The 23,236-nt window shown below is 36.9% G+C and overlaps 2 protein-coding genes and 1 long non-coding RNA gene across 4 annotated transcripts; 2 read left to right on the top strand and 1 right to left on the bottom strand.

Moving 5' to 3' along the window:
* The first annotated feature begins 452 nt into the window (after positions 1-452).
* LOC126582059 (anthocyanidin 3-O-glucosyltransferase 5-like) lies at positions 453-2,870 on the top strand. The gene is made up of 2 exons (XM_050246038.1): positions 453-612; positions 1,308-2,870. Exon 2 carries the CDS (start codon positions 1,322-1,324, stop codon positions 2,735-2,737), a length of 1,416 nt encoding a protein of 471 aa, XP_050101995.1. The 5' UTR covers positions 453-612; positions 1,308-1,321; the 3' UTR covers positions 2,738-2,870.
* A 4,441-nt stretch (positions 2,871-7,311) lies between these two features.
* Positions 7,312-9,599, top strand: LOC126613900 (anthocyanidin 3-O-glucosyltransferase 5-like). Its single transcript, XM_050281514.1, has 2 exons — positions 7,312-7,468; positions 8,010-9,599. The coding sequence occupies exon 2, from the start codon at positions 8,024-8,026 to the stop codon at positions 9,461-9,463; it is 1,440 nt and encodes a 479-aa protein (XP_050137471.1). The 5' UTR covers positions 7,312-7,468; positions 8,010-8,023; the 3' UTR covers positions 9,464-9,599.
* Positions 9,600-13,229: 3,630 nt separating this feature from the next.
* LOC126585125 (uncharacterized) lies at positions 13,230-22,906 on the bottom strand. Of its 2 annotated transcripts, none has more exons than XR_007610330.1 (2): positions 13,725-22,906; positions 13,230-13,638 (listed from the first exon to the last, which is right to left on the bottom strand). It is a non-coding gene; the product is annotated as an uncharacterized LOC126585125 (long non-coding RNA). The 2 variants fall into 2 exon arrangements; XR_007610326.1 differs by having other exon boundaries at positions 13,230-13,633.
* Between the last annotated feature and the right edge of the window lie 330 nt (positions 22,907-23,236).

Here is a 23,236-nt window from a genome sequence, read left to right as displayed (position 1 = left end):
AACTCAAAGCCAAATTTCTTCTAGTCCAAACTATTGATCAACAAGTCCAAATTGCTTTCTTAATTTTTCAAAATTTGGCTTTGAGTTTTTACTTTGTGGTTTACAGTTTTCTTTTTTTTTGAAAACTGAAAGTATTTATCAAATAATATTTCACTTTTGAAAAAAATAAAAATAAAAACTCAAAACGAAATGATTATCAAATGGGCAAGTAGTTCCTAACTTTTCATTTACATTAAATTCATTTTTCCATCAAAATGAAAAGAAAAAAAAAATCTTTCTTTGAACAACAGATTTATATTAGTAAAAACCGTGTATTACACTTGAAAAATATGGCAGAAGCTACACGTATGACGTATAGTTCGTTTGATTTTTAAAAAATTATTATTATTATTATTATTTTTTATCCAAATTCTTCCACAACCGTACGCAGGATTGGACCCAAGTTTTTCTTACAACATTGGGGAAGGAAAAAGACAGGTTGAAATTTGGACAAGACTTGGCCTTCATCTTCTACTCTTGTTATAGTCTTCCTCTTCCACCACTTCTCAGCCAGTCTGCCGACAGCCGACAGCCGACAGACTCACCCTCGCTCACGCACAAGCACTTTACAAGGTATTCCCCTTTTCTTAATTCTTTAATTTCTCTCTTTTTGTTGTATGAGTTAGGCTCTAATACTCTTTACTCTGAAGGGTTTTGGTATCGTATGATTCAATTTGGAAAAATTAAAATAGAAATTGGGGTTTTAGTGTGAAATCAAATCTCATGTACCGTCGATTTTTTAATTAAATTTTATTAGCTTGAAATCCAACCAAGCCGAGTTTCAAATCCTGACCTCAATTAAGTGAACTAAAAAACTCCAGCGGTTGTCTTTCCTGATTTATTACACAGTTTCTATGAACATATTTGTGCGCATTAGTCAACTAAATAAATCATTAATCAATTCCCGTTATGTTCAGTGCTTTCTACCGTCACACCCACTTCAACTAAAATTTATCAATCCCTGCTGATTTTTCTTAGAAAGGAGCTTGGCTGCTGAAAAATCAGCATCAGTTCCTGCTGTTAGAGAATCACAGATGGACACGTGTCCAAGTAATTGATTTTATAATCACAACTTGAATACGTGCTCATCCGTGATTCGCTAGCAGCAGGAGGTGCTGCTGATTTTTCAGCAGCAAAGCTTTCTCCTTTTTCTAATCAATAATGTCTCTGCCATTTAATTCCTTATAAACTTGACTTACTCGTTGCATGCACCTGTTTTTTCTTTGAGAATTCGAGTCTCTAACTCTCAACCTCCTCTGTAACCGTAGTTCCAACGGAGATCATGAGCTCCAAGCAACATGCAGCTATTCTCTGCAGCCCGGGGATGGGGCACCTCATCCCTGTCCTCGAGCTCGGAAAACAACTCGTCACACACCAAAACTTCGCCGTCACAATCTTCATCTTCCCGTCTTCCGAGGCGGAACTCAAGGCAGCCACGTGCACAAAAATATGTGACATCGTCCAACTCCCAGCCCCGGACACTTCAAAGCCTGCAAACCTGATCGTAAAGATGCGAGAGCTGCGACATGTCTTCCGGTCAGCCGTATGTGCCATGAAGTTCACCCCGACCATGCTTATTGTGGACCTGTTCGGCACCGAATCATTTCCCATTGCCGAGGAGCTAGGGATTCCAAAGTACTTGTTCTTTGCTTCCAATGCATGGTTTTTGTCGTTCGTGATTTGCTGTCCAACATTCGACATGGAAGTCGAAGGAAACTTCGTTGACCACAAAGAACCGTTGAAGATCCCAGGTTGTAGGGAGTTACGCCCTCGGCTCGATGTCATTGATATTATGTTGGACCGAACCGACCAGCGTTACCATGATTTTGTTGGGATTGCAAGCCGGATCCCCAAGTGTAGTGATGGGATCTTGCTAAACACGTGGAAGGAGCTAGAGCCCATTACTCTTGCGGCGCTTAGAGATGAGAACTTGTTGGGCAGGTACTCGACAGTGCCCGTTTATCCAATTGGGCCCATAATAAGGCCCAATGAGTCCAACCGTTCGGTGGGTAAGGTGTTTGATTGGCTAGATAAGCAACCCAATGAGTCCGTAATCTTCGTGTCATTTGGTAGCGGTGGGGCTTTGTCGCACGAGCAAATGATTGAGCTTGCTTGGGGTTTGGAGTTCAGCCAACAACGATTCATTTGGGTGATACGATCTCCCACCGTAACAACTGCGGATGCGGCTTATTTTACGACTGACGGTGATGTTGAAGGCCCGTTAAAGTACTTGCCTGAAGGGTTCATTGACCGGACCAAGGACCTCGGGCTTGTTATTCCTTTGTGGGCCCCACAAGTGGAGATTTTGTCCCATCCATCAGTCGGAGGGTTTTTGTCGCATTGTGGGTGGAGCTCAACCCTTGAGAGCCTAACCAACGGAGTGCCAATGATTGTTTGGCCTCTTTTTGCGGAGCAAAGGACGAACGCCACGCTTCTGACAGAAGAGCTTGGGGTGGCGGTGCGGTCCAAGGTACCACCGTGGAAAAAAGTAGTGGAGAGGAAAGAGATCGAGGAAATGGTGAGAATGATTATGGTGGACCAAAAAGGCTTTGTTTTGAGGGAAAGAATGAAGAAGCTAAAAGAAAGTGCCGCAAAGGCATTGGAAGAAGGGGGTTCATCTCATAATGCTCTTTCTCAATTTGCAAAGCATGGTGAATCGATGTACATGCAACTTGCCAATGTCAATGTCCGAAAATGAATTGGAGGCATTCTCTTGTAATTTAATTATCTCAATAATACTTCCGCGCACTAATTCACCTTGTTTTGTTTTGTTGTATTTGAGGTTCCTTTTAGCTTTACGATAAATAAATAACTTTAGTTAAGGTATCAAATTTTATTGAACAAACTTACTAGTAAAATGGCTTTTCTTGTTAAAGAATAAGGACCACCCTTGAGATTGAACTTTCTGCATAAGGTCTGGTTAATCACTGGATTGGTGACAACAAGACAAGGTGTGTGCAAGCCGCGACAACTATGATAACTCAATACAACACATTATTTTTTAGAGCTGTTATTGCCACTCCAAAAAGTATTATTCATTCTTTCTTAATTTAAAGCATAAAAAAAAGATTATGTAATTGAATTATTCATACAATAGGGATGCGAATAAAGCATTCACAAGCCCTTTGGTTAAAAGTGCTAGAGTTGCACTCATCATTGCTCCATTCTTTTCTAGGCTTACAGGCACATAGGACTCTCCTTCACCTTTGATTTCTTCAATCGTCAGAGGTTTCTAGCAGTCTTAAACGCAAGCCACACTTTGTCATCAAATTCCCACATAAAAGATTTCATTTTCGCTTTCCACGCAGCATAGTTGTTACCATCAAAGTGTGGTGGATGAGAAATTAATTGAACCTACAACACGATTCATCCTAGACTACCCATGGATCTCACTAAGCATTTCTAGTGATCTACTATGGTGCCAATTCATAGTTCTAGAATGGAATTGAAAGTTCTAGAATGGGTAATAACTTAAGTTAGAGAGGGCAGTGAATAGGTTCCAACTTAAAAATCCAATTCAAATTCAACTTTCAATTTAGTTTTCAGATCCACATCACATACCAAACTATCCTACATATTTGCAATTAAAAAGATAAGTAAAATGTGCACACCAAATGCAGGATTTAACAAGGCAAATCTTACAATTGGGGAAATCTTCGGCTCTTAAGTCAGAATAAACATTAAGAGAAATGAGTACAAAAAGACTTACAAAACTCATCAACTAGACATACAACTAGAAATCAGTTTTTTCTTGTGTTTTGCTATTCTATCTCTCTTCAATCTTCGAGTGGAAGTAGTATCACACTAAAGCGACAATCCAACACCTTCTCAAGCATTGCAAATATTAACGCGATCAAGCAGAATATATGAATGAAATGATTTTTAAAAATCAATCAATAATGAAAATTAAAAAGTACATTATTATAATTGATTTCTTATTAAAACCAGGTGAAAAACAACATGAAAAATATTATTTTCTCTTAAAAATACATGCTGCACTGAGAAATATGCGTGAGTGTGATACGGCAGCAGCAGCACCAAATTCGTTTTCTTCTGTCGAGCCAAAAAGCAGCAGCCCTCTTTGTCTCTTCTTTCAAAAATAAAAAAATAAAGTTAGGGAGATTAAATTTTTAAAATTCAAATTTGCAAACCAAATGATGTGATTGTGGATTATTAGATTATTATTTAAGTGTTAGTTAATGTGTTTATTTCTTATTGATGACACATTATTTTGTTTGCAAGTTTGGTTTAAAAAATTGGTCTTCCTAACTTACCCAAAATAAAAATCAACAACACATTTTTCTCTTATATTTCAAAAACCAATGAATTCAAAATGAATAAAGGCCGCCACCAAAAGGTTTTCAAAGATTTTAGAAATGATAATGTTAGAGATACCAAATTTTAAACTAAATTTATGATTCAAATGATGTGTTACCAATAGAAAATAAATATATTAATCAATACTTAAGTAATAATTTAATCATCTTCAACTATGTCATTTGATTTGTAAAATACCCTTTTGAAAGAACTAAAAAATGCAACAGCCTTTTCACTTTCACGAAAACACAAGGGCAATCCCAGAGTAATGATTTCTCTCTTTGTTGGTGAAGGCAATAATATGTATAACCAAGGAAGAAAATATCGGAAATATCGGTAGTCCGAAAACACGGAAATATCGGGATAATATCGATATCGATAAAAATTACATGGAAACCACGAAAATTGTAAGAAAAACTTGGAAATATCGGTAGTCCGAAAACACGGAAATATCGGGAGTCCGAAAACACGAAAATATCGGGAGTCCGAAAACACGAAAATATCGGGATAATATCGATATCGATAAAAATTACATGGAAACCACGAAAATTGTAAGAAAAACTTGGAAATTTTTATTGAAACTTTGCAGGATGTTTATTTAGTCAATTATCTATTAGTTTATCACAAAAAATTGGAAGGAAATACATTGCATGATGGATTTAACATTATCAAGTTGATTATATAGCGAGCTGACAAACATTGTAAGTGTAGAAAATATGTAGTAATTGTGGAAAATATGTAGTAATTGTGGTCTGAAAAGAATACAAATTATAATTGTAAAAGTGGTCTGAAATTGTCAAAATAATTGTAAAACTTGTCGAGAATACTGAGTGAGTCATGTGTCCTCCTGACAGGAGGAACCCACACACACACACACAACGCACGCAACCACACACGCACACAACGCACGCACACAAACATCACACACGCAGACACGACCTCAGTCTCTCTCTATCTCGATCCTTCTCGATCTATCCTCCCTTCTCACACACACACACATACACAGAGATCTCTGATCTCTCTTCTCCCTTCTCCCACACACACACACACACACATAGATCTCTCGATCTCTCTTCTCCCTTTTCCGATCTCTCTTCTCCCTTCTCTCCCACACACACACACACACACAGATCTCTCGATCTCTCTTCTCCCTTCTCCGATCTCTCTTCTCCCTTCTCCCACGCGCACACACACACACAGAGATCTCTCGATCTCTCTTCTCCCTTCCCCTACACACACACCACGGCCTTCTGCTCCTCAGTCCGACAATCTCGAATCCCTCTTCCTTTTCAGAAACCAGCTTTCTAGGTGTCGCCGCCGTTGATCGTGGCTTTGGCGAAGTCGGAGTTGGCTCAGTCGTCTGTGGCGGTGCACCACTGAGCAAGGAGTTGGCTCAGTCATCTGGTTCGTCTTCGACTCGAAGAAAACAAGTTTTCAGGTGAGATTCCATTGAAACCCTAAACCCTAAACCGACATCACATATGTTGAATCGTTTATTACCTCTTGCATGCGTGAAATTTGAAGTTTATATGTGAAATTGAAGTTAAAAATCGTGTTTTTGCAAGGTTTTTGGGACGAAATCGGCTCGGGAATAGGCACACCATCTTCGGCGTTCTTCTCCGACGTTCGGCTCGGAGTCCGATTGCACCGTTCAAAAAAATATCGCGATATTTCCAAAATATCGCGATATTTTGACGAAAACCATTCGGATACCTATTTAAATATCCATTACGCGAAAAACCGATAATATCGGCAATATTTCGCCGATATTATCGGCATTTTCTTCCATGTGTATAACTTAAAAAAGAGAAATGCTAAAGAGAATTTTTTAAAAAGTGAGATTCTTCATGAACTTCCGTTACATTATGTTTTTTGACATAATTGTCGTGTTAACATTATAAAGTATCATGCAAAAAAAAAAAAATGAGGTGACAGAGAATCCATGAATAGTCTCTCTTTAAAGAGTCTCATTCATTTATAAAATGAGGCATTTTAAATTCGATTATCTCCCAAAACGAATTCAGAACAAATTATTATTGTCAACATTATCAAATTAGCTGCGACTGACTTTCCATAGAACATGGCAACTAAAAGATTATTGGGCTGCTCCAAAAGTATTTCAACCACTCAAACGTTAGTCCAAAAATCAAATCAAGTTAAATACCAAGTAAGACTTACTTACATGGATGCATATGCATGACGAACTTATTTGAATGGATGTCTTTAAAACGTTAGTTATTTTTGTGATTGATAACATGAGAGACAAATTTAAACAAAAATAATCACTTATTGGGTTCATCCCGCACACTAGGCACTCTTGTTTTAACTTTAAGCTTTAATTTGTTCGTTCTTACACATCACCTTCACTTTTGGCTTCGCCACCCTTCGTAGTGTCAGCCATTATGCCTTGACTTCAGTATCCACATGGGTATCCAGGTTGGGGTGTAAGCCGTTTGATAACTATTTCATGTTTAATTTTTGTTTTACTTTTATCCACATGGGTATCCAGGTTGGGGTGTAAGCCATTTGATAACCATTTCATGTTTAATTTTTGTTTTTTACTTTTTTGAAAACTGAAAATTGAAATCTTGTTTGGTAGCTACATTTAGTTTTAAGTTTTCAAAAAAATGAAAACTGAAAACCAAAAACTGAAATCTCAAGGCCAAATTTTGAAACCTAAGAAAGCAGTTTTCAATTTTTGTTTCTTTAGAAAATAAAATTTGAAAGTAGTTACCAAACAAGATTTAATTTTAAAGAAAATGAAAAACAAAAGTTGAAAACGAAATTGTTATCAATTACCTAGCGGCTCCTAAATTTTCAGTTTACACTCATTCATTTTTCCAACTAAATGAAAAGAAAAGAAAAATCTCTATCCAAACAACATGTATTAGTCAAAAAACGTAGGCAGGAATGGACCCATGACAAGTTTTTCTAACATATTAAATGAAACAAGTCCAAACTATTGACTAACCAAATAAAATTTAAGAGACACTTCTACGCCCAGAGAGTTAAAAGAAGACTTTGGCCTTCATCTTCTACTCTTCCTCTTCGACCTCTCCGCAGCCACGCTGCCAACAGACTCCCCCTCGCACACGCACAAGCACCTTACAAGGTATTCACTTTTTCTTTACTGTTTGATTTCTCTCTTTCTGTTGTATGAAATAGGCAGTAATATTCTTTAATTTGAAGGTTTTTGGTATCATATATAAGATTCAATTTGGAAAAATTAAATTAGAAATTGGGAGTTTTAGTGTGAAATCAAATTCACACGTACCGTCGAGTTTTTTGTAAATTTTGTTAGCTTAAAATCCAACTCAACCGAGTTTCCAGTGGTTGTCTTTCTTGATTATACACTACCTAAAAACATATTGTGCTCATTAGTTAACCGAAAAATAAAACCAAATTAATCATTAATCAATTCCCGTTTAAGGTTTAATTAACTTGTGCTCCTGCTTACACTTATTTTATATGTTCAGTGCTTCCGCCGTCACACCTAGTTCAACTACAAACCTAAATCATTCACTCTGCTAATTTTTTTTAATCAAAATTGTCTCTACCACTTAATTCCTTGTTAACTTGGCTTACTTGTTGCACTTATTGTTCTTTCTTTGAGAATTTGAGTCTCTAACTCTCAACCTCCTCTCTAAGTCTAGGTCCAGCGGAGATCATGAGCTCCAAGCAACATGCAGCCATTCTCTGCAGCCCGGGAATGGGGCACCTTATTCCCGTCCTCGAGCTAGGAAAACGGCTCGTCACGCACCTAAACTTTGCTGTCACAATCTTCACCTCCCCGTCTTCCGAGGCGGAACTCAAGGCAGCCACGTCCCCAAAAATATTGGACATCGTCCAACTCCCACCCCCGGACATTTCTGGCCTCGTGGGCCCGGACACTTCAGTCCCTACAAAACTGGTCGTAATGATGCGAGAGCTACGACAGGTGTTCCGGTCAGCCGTACGTGCCATGAAGTTCACCCCGACCATGCTTATCGTGGACCTGTTCGGCACTGAATCATTTCCCATTGCCCAGGAGCTAGGGATCCCAAAGTACTTGTTCTTTGCTTCCAATGCATGGTTTTTCTCGTTCTTGATTTGCTGTCTGACATTCGACAAGGAAGTCGAAGGAAACTTCGTTGACCACAAAGAGCCGTTGAAGGTCCCAGGTTGTAGGGAGTTCCGTCCGCAGCTCGATGTCTTTGATGTTATGTTGTACCGGACCAACCAACAATACCATGATTTTGTTGGGATAGCAAGCCGGATCCCCAAGTGTAGTGATGGGATCTTGCTAAACATGTGGGAGGAGTTAGAGCCCCCTACTCTTGCGGCGCTTAGAGATGAGAACTTGTTGGGCCGGCACTTGACTGTGCCGGTTTATCCAATTGGGCCCATAATAAGGCCTAATGATTTGTCATGTTCAAAGGGAAAGGTGTTTGATTGGCTAGACAAGCAACCTAGTGAGTCCGTAATTTTCTTGTCATTTGGTAGTGGTGGGGCTTTGTCGCACGAGCAAATGACTGAGATTGCTTGGGGCTTGGAGTTCAGCCAACAACGATTCATTTGGGTGATATGCGCTCCCACCACAACAACTGCGGATGCGGCCTATCTTACGACTGACTGTGATGATGAAAGCCCGTTGAAGTACTTGCCTGAAGGGTTTGTTGACCGAACCAAGGACCTTGGGCTTGTTATTCCTTTGTGGGCCCCACAAGTGGAGATTTTGTCCCATCCATCGGTCGGAGGGTTTTTGTCGCATTGTGGGTGGAGCTCAACTCTAGAGAGCCTAACCAATGGAGTGCCTATGATTGTTTGGCCGCTTCATGCGGAGCAGAGGGTGAACGCCACGCTGTTGACAGAAGAGTTCGAAGTGGCGGTGCGGTCGAAGATACCGCCGTGGAAGAAAGTGGTGGATAGAAAAGAGATAGAGGAAATGGTGAGGATGATTATGGAGGACCAAAAAGGCTTTGTTTTGAGGGAAAGAATGAAGAAGCTAAAAGAAAGTGCCGCAAAGGCTTTGGGGGAAGGGGGTTCATCTCGTAATGCTCTTTCTCAATTTGCAAAGCATGGCGAGTCGATGTACATGAAGCTTGCCAATGTTAATGTCCGACACTGATTTGGAGGCATTCTCTTGTAACTTAATTATCTCAATAATGCTTCCGAACGTGAATTCATCTTGTTTTGTGTTCTTGTTGTATTTGGAGTTGCTTTTAGCGTTATGATAAATAAAGAATTTTAATTAACGTATCAAATTTTATTGAACAACCTTACTAATAAAATGGCTTTTCTTGTTAAAGAATAAGGACCACTCTTGAGGGGGAACTTGTTGCTCTCTTGGCAAACAATGACCGATTCCAAACCATAAGAAAAAATCCGTTCTATGTGACAAATGCGTTTTTACATAAGGTCTAGTTGATTGCCGGATTTGTGCCAACAAGATAAGGTGTGTGCAAGTTATGGCGACTATGACAACTCAATGCAACACAATGTTTTTTAGGGTTGTATTGTTACTCAAAAAAACATTATTCATTCCTTCTTAATTTAAAGCATAAAAAAATTATGTAATTGAATTGTTGAGTCAAAACCACTGTGAATAAGCATTTGAAGCCCTTTGGTTAAATGCTACAACTGTGCTCATCATTGCTCCAATCTTTTCTAGGCTTAAGTTTAAATAAAATGTGCACGTAATATGTAGGATTTAACGAGGCAAACCCCAATATTAGAAAAATCTTCGGGCTCTCATGCCAGAACAAACAATAAGATAAATGAGTACGCTAAGACTTGCAAAACTCATTAACTAGACATACATATTAGTAAACAGTTTTGTCTCTGCGCTTTACTACTCATCTTTCTTCAGCCTTCAAAGAGAATTGGCACGACATTAACGTTGTCGTCAAACATCTTCTTGAACTTTGCAAAATACTAACGAGATCATGCATAATGTATAGAATAAAATAATTTTAAAAAATTAACCAATTACACAAATAACAAGACAGATTTCTTAATTTATTTCTATTTAAAACACGATGAAAAACAACATAAAAAATATTATTTTCTCTTAAATATACATGTGCACATATATGTGTGAGTGTGATACGGCAGCTGCAGCACCAAATTTGTTTTCTTCTGTCAAAACAAAAAGCAGCAGCCCACTATTTCTCTTCGTTCAAAAATCAAAAGCAACAGCACATTTTTCTCTCATTTCCAAAACCAATGAATTCAAAATGAATAAATACCGACCCCAAAAGCTTTTCTAAGAACTAAAAAACATGCAGGAGCCTTTTCACTTTCACGAAAACGCAATGGCAGCCTCAAAGTAATGATTTCTCTTTTTGCTGGTGAAGGCAATAATGTTCGCGAGATTATTGACGTTGAACTCTGAAATGTCAAAAGAGTTTATGAAGAGTTTTATTTTGAAAGAATCTTTTTAGATAATTTTTAATGGAGAAGGTTAAAAATTTTAAAGCCAAAAAATGATTTACTTGTCAAAAAACTCATCTTCAACCGATGGTTAAACTATAATTCTATAGAGCCCACTAGACTATTATTTGGCTAAAAAGGCATCAGGCTAACCAAATGTAGCCCCATCTTAGCCCTTTTTTTTTTGTCCAGCTCCTCAGTTGCAATAATTAATTCAAATTCAATGACTATATTTGAAAACATCCAACGATAGTTTAATTATATTAACTAATAAATTTAAAGTATAAACTTATAACAAATAAATTATTGACGGGAGCTATGTTAAGCCCCTTCGATTAGAGATGGTATATGAATATGACCTGACACTATTCATTTAAAAACAATTTTTTGTAGGACTATAATTCTAGACGGGGTTATATTTAGCCATTTCAATTGGAAATGGCCTTAGCACTTCTCTAAAACTTATTTTTAGCTACACTCATTGGAACTCAATTTTGATCACTTTGCTCCCTATAACTCAAAAGTTGTCAGTTTACTCTTTAAAACTCAAAGTTCCCTCCGCTTTGCCTATGGAATCGATTTTGATCCCATTGTATCCCCTAAAACTCGAAGTCGTCTCATAATTCGCTACACGTTGCTTTAGATTGTTAATTTCTTATGTGGGTCATTTTCATCTCTTCAATTTTTTTTTAAACTTAATATGTTTTGATTGTTAAATTCTAAAGCATAATAGAGATTTATAATCAAATTTATTGTACATGTGGCATAATCTTATTTGGTGTTGGGTCCAACAAATGTTTCAGAAGGCGATCTATAATTTAAAAAAAAAAATACAAGTCAAAGTGAAAAGAATTTTGAATTTCACGGAATAAAATGATGATTTTTAAATTAAAATAGGAAAATAAGATCAAAATCTAATTTCATTTCATGGAGTATAGTTAAAATAAAGGGAACTTTAACGAAAAACACCTGGTACTGTTCACTTTAACGAAAAACCACATTTTTACACTAAAAAGTCAATCCTGGTACTATTCATTTTACCCTTTATTTTGTCCTTATCATTAAAACTCAAAGTTTTCAAACACTTTTCATTAGTTTTCCTTAAAATTAAGCCTTTCTCTAACTTAAAACAATAGTGCAGCCGCTTTGTAAATTCTTTCAAAACGAAAGATGGCAGCACCGACCAAAAAAACCGTGCATATGCGGCACCCACGGTGCCAAAAGATTATTGGGTTGCTCCAAAAATATTTCAGCCACTCAATCATTAGCCCCTAATCAAATCAAGTTAAATACCAAGTAAGGCCTACATACATGAATGTATATACATAACAAACTTATTTGAGTAGATGTTTCTGACACGCTTGTTATTTTTGTGATTGAGAACATGAGAGATAAACTTAGACTATATTATAATTGAAACACACATTAGTTTAAGACATTAGACTCATGCGTTTTATTAGGAATTGTCAATTTTGCACAAGCAGTTCCAATAGCATCATAGGAATTGTAAGTGTTGTGTGTTGAGCATTGTACAACGGGAGTGCTCCAATATTTGTGCCTTTTTTTTAACAAACGATATTATCTACATTAAAGGAGTGGGGGAGTGGGCTAAGCCTCACACTGGGTTAGACAGAATAATGTAGTTTAAATTCGCATTTGGTGAGAATCAAACTTAAGACACTTACAAGTGAAGAGGAATACAACTAGGCCGTAGTATTAAGTAGCTTGTTTTTAGTTAGACTAACTAGTTATTCGGGGCTCCTCAATACAATTAGAGTTAACCAAAATACTCGCTTATTGGAATCCTCCCGCAAACTGGGCACTCTTGTTTTAGTTTTAAGTTTTAATTTAAGAAAAATTAGTATCCGGTCCCTAGTTTCTAATGTTCATTGACTAAGACCTTATTAGTTTTTAGATTTTGATCAAAGTCCCTAGTATTAATATATTAATGAATTACATGTAAGTTACATGATTTTTATAATAAAAATTAGTAATTGATTTAGAGTTTTAATACTCACACCCTTGTTAAACTCCTATATAATTTCAATTCAAACATTTCTAAAATATAAAAAATAAAATTAGAATAAGTTTGTACCGATGAAATCCCGTTACTGGATTTCACTATTGTAAACTACGTATTTGTATTAACGAGATTTTATATTATTTTCGAGAATTTATGTTAAATTTAAAGGGAAGTGTTATTAGCACTTCAAAAATCTCATTCTACACTCCTCACAAGTGTATTTTTCTTTTTAAATATCGAAAGTTTGGAGTATAGAATGAGAATTTTGGAGTGTCAATAACAATTCCCAATTTAAAAGAGAAAAAGAGGAGTATTGCTCTTTATACCATATTTTTGTACCACATTTTCATACCACCTTAGGTGGTATTTGATGTGGACAGTTACATAATTTAAATTAATCAGATTTTTAAATTTAGTTCATTATTTAATAAACTAATAATTAAGAAAAACTAGTTAATTAAATGATAATTGTGGTATACGAGGAGTCTTTCTCCTTCATTTCCTTGGGTTTTGCAAATTTTTCAGATGATGTGGCTGTCTACATCATATGTTACTTAAGGTGGTATAAAAATATAGTACAAAATATGGTATGAATAGCATTACTCGGAAAAGAGAGGATTTTAATTTTCTTGTGGTGTGTTTCGGGGGAGACACCCTCACTTATTCATGTCTCTTCCATTCATTTCTGGAATTCTCCAAAACTCTCTCACTCCATCCCTCTCTTCCCTTCCTCATACGACACACACACGACCAACATGCATCGAAGCCACATTATCCGGCCAACCTAGATCATCAAACCATCATCACCGTAGTCCCTATCTCGCCACGAACTCCCCCTACTCCCTGTTCTTGGAAAAGGAAAAAAAAAACAAGAAAAATAAAAACCAAACACAGAGATAACAAATGGAGGAGCTCCCAGAATCATCAAACTTACTTTTGGATGGTTTCAAACGAGTGGTGCTGAAATTACGAGAGATAATGTTATCAGAGGATGCAACCTGGTACGGGTCAAGGTGAAGGGGATGAGGATGAAAAATTTTGGAGTAAACAATGACCAATTCCAAATCACAAGAAAAAATCCGTTATATACGAAAGTTGCGTTTTTGCATAAGGTCTAGTTAATCACTGTGTTGGTGCCAACAAGATAAGGTGTGTGCAAGCTGTGGCGACTATGACAACTCAACGCAACACATTATTTGTTAGAGCTGTTATTGTCATTCGTTATCTAGAAGTGCTAATAACAATTTATTTCGTTGTTATTGTGTAAATATTAGTTAAATATGATAAAATTAACGGCTCTTAAGCAAAAGTCGGCTGCTTTCATAGTTTCATGAAGTGCAATTGATCAGTAGGCACTTGGACACCTTTTAAAATATAGAGACAATCACAAGATGTCAACAAACTCTCTGAATTGGCTAAGCAAATGAGGGATCAACAAGCAACGCCAAGAGTAAACAAATTGTTTACCCCCCCAAAAAAAAAAAAAGGAGTACGTAAACAAATAACTTAAATAGTGTAAAAATGTTGGTTTGTTGAAAACATTGGTAATTTTGACAACGGTGGCATTGTTATGAATGCCCACAAACAGAGACTTTCAATACCCATGCAAATAGGAAATTGACTTTGGATGCAGGAGATCATCTATTTTCAAAGTATATGCTGTAAATTTTGAATGTACAATTAATGGGTTTGATCGGAGTTGCTCTATAAATGTCTGCAATATGATACAGAGAGAATACATCAGAAAGAAGGAAAGTTCAATAAGATCATCTATTCCTCCCTCTTAATTTGTTATCCCCTTGTGTTTTAATTACAGTGTGATATTTTACATCTGCTTCGCACCTATCAAAAAGGTTATCCCTCTAACTTTGATATATTTATAACACGTTATCAGCACGAGTCTCTAAATATAACCATGTCTCATTTACATTCATCAAAAGAAATCATTCTCTCATTTCTCTCCGTCGAATGAAAAAAAATGTTTCCTCTAAGGTTTTTCCTGTTCATCTTCTTCCTCTGCCTCAACTGCGCGGGATACCCTCGCGACGAACTGTTTGCTCCATGCCTGCTCATAGTTCTCCAACTAGTGGTTACATACATCTTTGATTACTTGTTTGGTTTAGATATTGATTACTAACCCAGTATTTATTTATGTTGATTTTACTGCAATCCAAGATGGTGCGGTACAATCGCCAAACTTGAACTGCAAATTTCATCTTACTGCAATCCAAGATGGTGCGGTCTCATCGCCTATCTTGGACAGCAGATCTACTTTTACTGCAAATTTCAGGTGGAGCAGTATAATCGCCCACCTTGCTCTGCAAATTTAAATTTACCTGCTGTTTAATTTCATTGCAATTTTAGGTGGTGCAGTATAATCGCCCACCCTGCTCTACATATTTCAATTTTCTTGCTACTTGAGTGGTGCGGAATAATCGCCCATTCAATGTTACATTCTTTCAATGAGAATGGTGCGGTACAATCATCATTCTCATTCACACTGAAAATCTCGAGCCAGAAGTTTCGAGTGCTTATCATTTTGGCCTGAAGATCAAAATGAAAAAAATTTGTAAGAACCAGAAGTTCTAACATTATATTCATCTAGGAATACATATTATTGCAAGTTCTTACACGTCTCATTTTCTTTCAGAAAAGAAAATGGTGAACTTGGCGATGCTTGAATATGCTGCCCTGGACATTATCGGGAAGAATTACCTTACCTGGGTACTGGATACCAAGATCCATCTGGAAGCAGGGAATCTTGGAGATACCATCAGAGAAGAAAGCAACTCATCCTCTCAAGATTGGGCGAAGGCCATGATCTTTATTCGCCGTCATCTTGACGAGGCATTAAAGAGCGAGTACTTAATGGTTGAAGATCTGTTAGCTCTCTGAGAGGCCTTGAGAAGCAGAAACAATCACCAAACAACGGTGATTCTTCCAAAAGCTCGCTATGAGTGGTCTCACTTGAGAATCCAGGATTTCAAATCAGTGGCAGAGTACAATTCTGCGTTGTTCAGGATTACCTCTCAGATGAAGCTCTGTGGGGATACCATTATTGAGGAAATGTTGCTAGAAAAGACTTACAGCACATTTCATGCCAATAACGTGCTCCTGCAGCAGCAGTATAGAGTGCGAGGCTACACTGAATACAACCAGCTGATATCTGTGCTCCTGGTAGCTGAATAGAACAATGAGCTCCTGACGAAAAACCATAATTCCCGACCTACTGGATCTGCACCATTCCCAGAAGTGAATGATACTTCCCTCGAAGTGAACGCCACATCCTCTGGTGGTGATAATCATAAACGAGGACGTAGCCACAAATGAGGTTGATGGAATAGGAAAGACAAGAACCATGGTGTTCAGTTTCACAACCAGGTTCCGAGACATAATTCTGGCCCAAGCTTTAAAAATGTGAATCGTCACAAAGGCAAAACTCACATGAACAATGCTCCCAGGAACTCTGAAGGAGCCTGTCATAGGTGTGGTGGCAATGGGCATTAGGCGCAAACTTGTCGTACCCCAAAACATCTGGTGGAGTTGTATCAAGCCTCCCTCAAGGAGAAGGGTATCGAGACCAATTTTCTCGACCAGGCTAAACCAATAGATATACCCGATCCAGTGTTTGATTTATCAGGGCAATTAGACATAACTCACCTAGATGTTTCAGACTTCATTATGGAAAAGGGGAATGAAGTATACCGGTCCGACTAAATCGTTTATGTTTGATGTACTTTTATTATGCTGAACTTGTTGTCTAAAACTAGTTTTTCAGATTCAATAAAAGTGGTATGAAAATTTCCTGTTATAAATTGTTTGTTAACTGTGATTCCATTTACTCAGAAAGCATAGATAAAAACTGTGGTTATTCTCAGAACATGAGAAATGGCGGAGATATTTGTCTTGCAGACAGTGCAACCACACATACAATACTTCGTGATCGAAAGTATTTCTCAAGCTTAATGCTTACAAGAGTAGGGGTAACAACAATATCAGGACCTTCAGATGTAATTGAAGGCTCAGGGAAAGCCCAGATTATGTTACCAAATGGAACAATATTGTCCATACAAAATGCATTGTATGCTACTCGATCTACTCGAAATTTGTTGAGTTTCAAAGACATACGTCTAAATGGATACCACATTGAAACGAAAAGTGCAGAAAATGTGGAGTATCTATGCATTACCTCCAATGATACCCAGAAGCGTATATTAGAGAAGTTGCGTGGTTTTTCGAGTGGATTATATTATACATACATAAGGACAATTGAATCACATACTGTCATGAACCAGAAGTTCATTGATTCAAAAGTTTACATGCTTTGGTATGACTGTCTAGGTCATCCAGGATCCACCATGATGCATAAGATCATTACCAACTCTAATGGACATCCATTATTGAGCAGAGACATTGCTATCTCAAATGATAACCCTTGCAAGGCTTGTTCTCAAGGGAAGTTGGTAATTAGACCATCACAACTAAAGGTTGATGCTGAATCCCCATCATTTCTGCAAAGAATTCAAGGGGATATTTGTGGACCTATTAAACCATCTTGTGGACCATTTCGATATTTTATGGTTTTGGTTGATGCATCCACCAGATGGTCACATGTTTGTCTCTTATCTACTCGGAATGTAGCTTTTGCGAGATTTCTTGCTCAGATAACTAAGTTACGAGCACAGTTCCCAGATTATCCCATTAAGTTAATTCGACTTGATAACGCTGGTGAATTTACGTCTCAAACTTTTAATGATTACTGCATGACATTGGGCATTGATGTTGAACACCTTGTTCCTCATGTCCACACTAAAATGGGACCTCAGCGTAGACTGGGAATTTATGTGGGTTTTGATTCACCATCTATCATTAGATATTTGGAACCCTTGACAGGTGATATGTTTACAGCACGTTTTGCTGATTGTCACTTTAATGAGACAGTCTTCTCGTCGTTAGGGGAAGAAAATACCGTTCCAGAAGAATGGAAATAGCTGACATGGGTTGTTCCCACCTTGTCTCATTTTGATCCTCGAAGCATTCAATGTGAAAATGAGTAAAAAGGATCGTTCATTTTCAAAGCATTGCCAATCAAATGCCAGATGCATTTAATGATGCTATGAAAGTGACAAAATCACATATACCAGCTGCAAATGCACCTGCAAGAATTGATGTCCCTGTTAGACAAAATAAAGTGGCAGCGAATGATTCATCTGGTGCACGCCTGAAACGTGGTAGACCACCAGGTTCAAAAGATTCAGCCCCTCGAAAGAGAAAGACGAGAGCACAACTGAATCCAAATGAAATCATTCAGGAAGAGAGAATGAATGACAAATCCATAATTCATTATTCTAGACTTCCAGAAGAAGAGAATGTCCTTGATGAGACACATGTCCCTGAAGAGACAGTAGTACATGAAAGCAAAGAAATCTCCATAAATTATGCATGTACTAATGAATTGTGGGATCAGAATGAAATAATCATTGATGATATGTTTGCATTCGCAGTAGCCACTGAAATCATATTAAGTGATGATATTGAGCTCCGCTCTATTGATGAGTGCAAACAGAGACAAGATTGGCCTAAGTGGAAAGATGCAATCTAGGCAGAATTAAATTCCTTGGAAAGGCGAAGTGTTTTTGGACCAGTAGTCCAAACCCCGCCTGATGTAAACCCCGTGGGTTACAAATAGGTATTCATAAGGAAACGCAATGAGAAAAACGAGATTGCTAAATATAAAGCACGACTCGTTGCACAAGGTTTTTCACAAAGACCTGGAATTGATTATGAGGAGACATACTCTCCTGTAATGGACGCAATTACGTTCCGTTACTTAATAAGTTTAGTGGTTTTAGAAAAACTTGACATGCGACTTATGGATGTCATCATTGCGTATCTATATGGAGAATTAGATACTGACATATACATGAAAGTCCTATAAGGACTCAAGTTGCCTGAAATAGCTAACAAACCACGAGGTATGCTCTCGATCAAATTAAGGCGATCATTGTATGGGCTGAAACAATCTGGACGAATGTGGTATAATCGTCTCAGTGAGTATTTGATCAAAGAAGGGTATATCAACAATGTCATTTGCCCTTGTGTGTTCATTAAGAAATCCAACTCTGGATTTGCTATAGTGGCAGTATATATCGATGATATGAACCTAGTTGGAACTTCTGAATAGCTCCATAAAACTGCTGAATATCTGAAAAGCGAATTTGAAATGAAAGACCTTGGGAAAACAAAATATTGTCTCAGCCTGCAGATTGAGCATTGTGCTAGTGGAATTTTGGTCCACCAATCAGCTTACATTGAAAAAAATTCTGAAGCGATTTGGCATGGATAAAGCTTATCCACTCAGCACACCAATGGTCGTTCGTTCTCTGGACATTAAGAAAGATCCATTCTGTCCAAAAGAAGATGATGAAATGGTCCTTGGTCCAGAAGTACCATATCTGAGTGCAGTACGTGCTTTGTTGTATTTAGCACAATGTACTAGACCAGATATAGCTTTTTCAGTCAACTTGTTAGCCAGGTATAGCTCTACTCCAACAATCCGTCATTGGAAGGGTGTTAAAGATGTATTGCGATACCTTCGTGGGACAACAGACATGGGTCTCTTTTACTCAAAGAACTCCACAAATGACCAGGTCCTCGTCGGATATGCAGATGCTGGTTTCCTCTCTAATCCGCATAAAGCCCGCTCACAAACTGGATATGTGTTCAAGAATGGAGATACAGCAATCTCATGGCACTCAACAAAGCAAACCTTAGTCGCTACATCTTCAAATCATTCAGAAATACTTGCTTTACATGAAGCAAGTCGTGAATGTTCTTGGTTAAGATCAATGATCCATCATATTCGGAATTCATGTGGTCTAACTTCGAAGACAGATAATACAACTGTCATTCATGAAGATAATGCAGCATGTGTTGCCCAAATGAAAGAAGGATTCATCAAGGGCGATAAAACTAAACACATATCTCCAAAGTTTTTCAGCACACATGAGCTTCAAAAGGCTAAAGTTATTGAAGTCAGACAAATCCGTTCTAATGAAAATCTGGCAACTTGTTCACCAAGTCTCTACCAAAGTGCACGTTTCAGAAGTTAGTGCAAAGTATCGGATTACGTCGACTTATAGTGCAAAGTATCGGATTACGTCGATTTACCAAACAACTAAGTTTGGAAAATGCGGAATCAGGGGGAGATACATCTCAGGGGGAGCATCCATGATACATGCTTGTTGTACTCTTTTTCCTTCGATTAGGATTTTTCCCACTGGGTTTTTCCTATGAAAGTTTTAACGAGGCAACATAAACATACTTAACACTATATCAACAATCCAGGTAAAGTTGTACTCTTTTTCCTTCGCTATGGTTTTTTTCCACTGGGTTTTTCCAAGCAAGGTTTTAACGAGGCAACTAATGTTGATATGTGGGCATCCAAGGGGGAGTGTTGAAAACATTGGTAATTTTGACAATGATGGCATTGTTATGAATGCCCACACACAGAGACTTTCAATACCCATGCAAATAGGAAATTGACTTTGGATGCAGGAGATCATCTATTTTCAAAGTATATGCTGTAAATTTTGAATGTACAACTAATGGGTTTGATCGGAGCTGCTCTATAAATAGAGCGCTCCGTATGCCTGCAATATGATACAGAGAGAATACATCAGAAAGAAGGAAAGTTCAATAAGATCATATATTCCTCCCTCTTAATTTGCCATCCCCTTGTGTTTTAATTACAGTGTGATATTTTACATCTGCTTCGCACCTATCAAAATGGTTATCCCTCTAACTTTGATATATTTATAACATGGTTGAATCTTTCAGTACTAACGAATAGCGACAAATTTTGGTTAGCGCTACTCTGTCAATCTTCATTTTATTATGAATTTGAAAACAGGTTGTAAGTTTAAGTTTAATGAACGATAACAATTAATATAACATCTTTTGAGATATTTATAAAGTACTTGAATTTAACGGAAGAATTGACGCAAAATCGAGCGTAGTGGCGTTTTAGAATTCATACAACCAACCCCAATTAATAGAATAAAGATATATTTGTTTTGAGATGCCTTTATTTATTTTTTATTTTTTACTGCAAACGATATTCTACATTAATTCATGCTAAGGAGAAAGAAAAAGTTTGAACCCAAACACAAAATTAAAAATAAAACCCTAGCACCAAGACAATCTGCCCCTTACGTTTTAAGGTACTTTTCTTGTTGGCTTTTAAACTGGTAAGCTTAATGCTTTTTTAATTCTATTGCGAACATATGGGCAGCAAGGAGAAGATCTAGTTCAATCATCCAAGTGATGGGTTTCAACGTGCAGTGAGAAGAGAGTGAAGCCTTAATGGTGAGCTACCAAGCAGGAGGAATAACGTGTTCATGGCAGGAGAAACACATAACAACGCAAGATTAAAGGTTTTTCAAGTTAATCATGTGTTTTCATGTCCTAAAATCAGAACACGTAATTGCTGTTAATTCTAAGAATGCATAATGATTTGGTTCAAGGCTTATTAGTTGAAATGCCTCCTGAAACTGGTTTTGTCGGACTTTACCCCCTGAAACTGATATTTTCAACTCTTTTGTCTCACTTTACCCACCTCCGTTAGTGGACTATTAAATTAAGGGTATTTTAGACATTTCAATTTTTACACATTTATTTACCTCCAACCCCCACACTAAACAAGTCTCAAATTTATTTTTGACAACTCTAATTCAAACGCATAAATTTTGGGCATTTTTAAAAGTAAATTATTCAATCAATAGAAAAATTTCGACCAACAAAATCATTGTATCAACCAAAATAAGGGTTACATTTGTTCATAAAGTCATTTCACTTGCAAGACATTCATGTATTGACTCGAAACTTTGCAATTGAAAAATATTCATTACTACAAATCAAATATACCATTAAGCTATTCTATCCAAAATACTTCCCAAACCAAAAAAATCATTTAAAGCAAATGTGCACAGTTTGAACAAGCTCATGCCTAGTGGAATCAGTGCTCAACAATGTGAATTTTTTTGTTTCAAACTATGCACATTTGCTTTAAATGATTTTTTTTTTTTTGTTTGGGAAGTATTTTCGATAGGAATATGATAGCTTAATGGTATATTGGTTTTGTTGTAATGAATATTTTTCAATTGCAAAGTTTCGAGCCAATACATGGATGTCTTGCAAGTGAAATGACTCTACGAACAAATGTAACACTTATTTTGGTTGATACAATAATTTTCTTGTTCATAATTTTTCTATTGATTGAATAATTTATTTTAAAAAATGCCCAAAATTTATTCTTTTGAATTAAAGTTGTCAAAAATAAAATTGAGACTTGTTTAGTGTGGGGGCTAGAGGTAAATAATATGTAAAATGAGACAAAAAAATTAAAAATGTCAGTTTCAAGAGATAAAGTAAGACAAAACCAGTTTTAACAAGTAAACTGAGACTCAATGGCAGTTTCAGATGGCATTTTAACTAATAAGCCTCTGGTTTAATTATTCGGATTGGGGAAGCAGCTATGAGTGAGGACGGTCTTCGTTCAATGCACTGTCCAAATTGGCAAGGCTACGAGAGACCAACGCCCTACGAAAGTTGAGACTCTGCAGATAGGGCTTGAGGCATGCACAAATAACAAATTGTAAAGGCTAACAGTCACGAGAATCGAATCATCGGTGTGGTAAGGATGGGCAAATACCTATTAATTATGGATAATCGCGATTACCCGTTCATTTAAATTAAACGGTTACAGTTATAGGTAACCGTTTAGATAAATAAACGGTTATGGGTATAACCGTTTACCCGCAAAATTTAAATGGACGGTTATGAGTATTAACTGCAGTTATAAACGGGTAACCGTTTACCCATTTATTTTATATATGTAAAACTAACACAAACCATGTTCTCGATCCAATAATACTTAGCACCCAATAAATTAGCAAGGAATTCATAGGTCATTCTCTCAATAACACTGCTACATGAATTATGATTCTCATCATCAAAGAATTGGCCAAATTAACTTAAATTCCTTGGAGGTAACCGTGAAATTGACAGAAATGTCTTCTAAACAATTTTTGTAACCCAATAATACGTGGCAAATATTATATTTATCTTCATTGATAACAGTTAAAAATATCGTCCGTAAACTATTATTTCAATTATTAGAATGGTATAAGGACTTAAATAATTAAAATATGGAAATGTATGATGAATGTACCTATAACGTTATTTAATTGTCAAAAAAAAAAATTATGACAATTTTTTTTTTAATTTTCAAGTTGTTAAAAAACATGTAGACGGGTGAAAAAAGGATAATGGTAAAAAAAAATAAACGGATTAAAAATGATAAATAGGTAAACGGGTATTAAACGATTATGGTTAAATACGTATGCGGTTATGAGTATAACCATTTAGGCAATTACCCAATGAGTA

Source organism: Malus sylvestris, chromosome 2, assembly GCF_916048215.2.
Source record: "Malus sylvestris chromosome 2, drMalSylv7.2, whole genome shotgun sequence".
NCBI lineage: Eukaryota > Viridiplantae > Streptophyta > Magnoliopsida > Rosales > Rosaceae > Malus > Malus sylvestris.
Note: the sequence above shows the minus strand (reverse complement) of the source record. Positions and strands in the feature narration are given on the sequence as shown.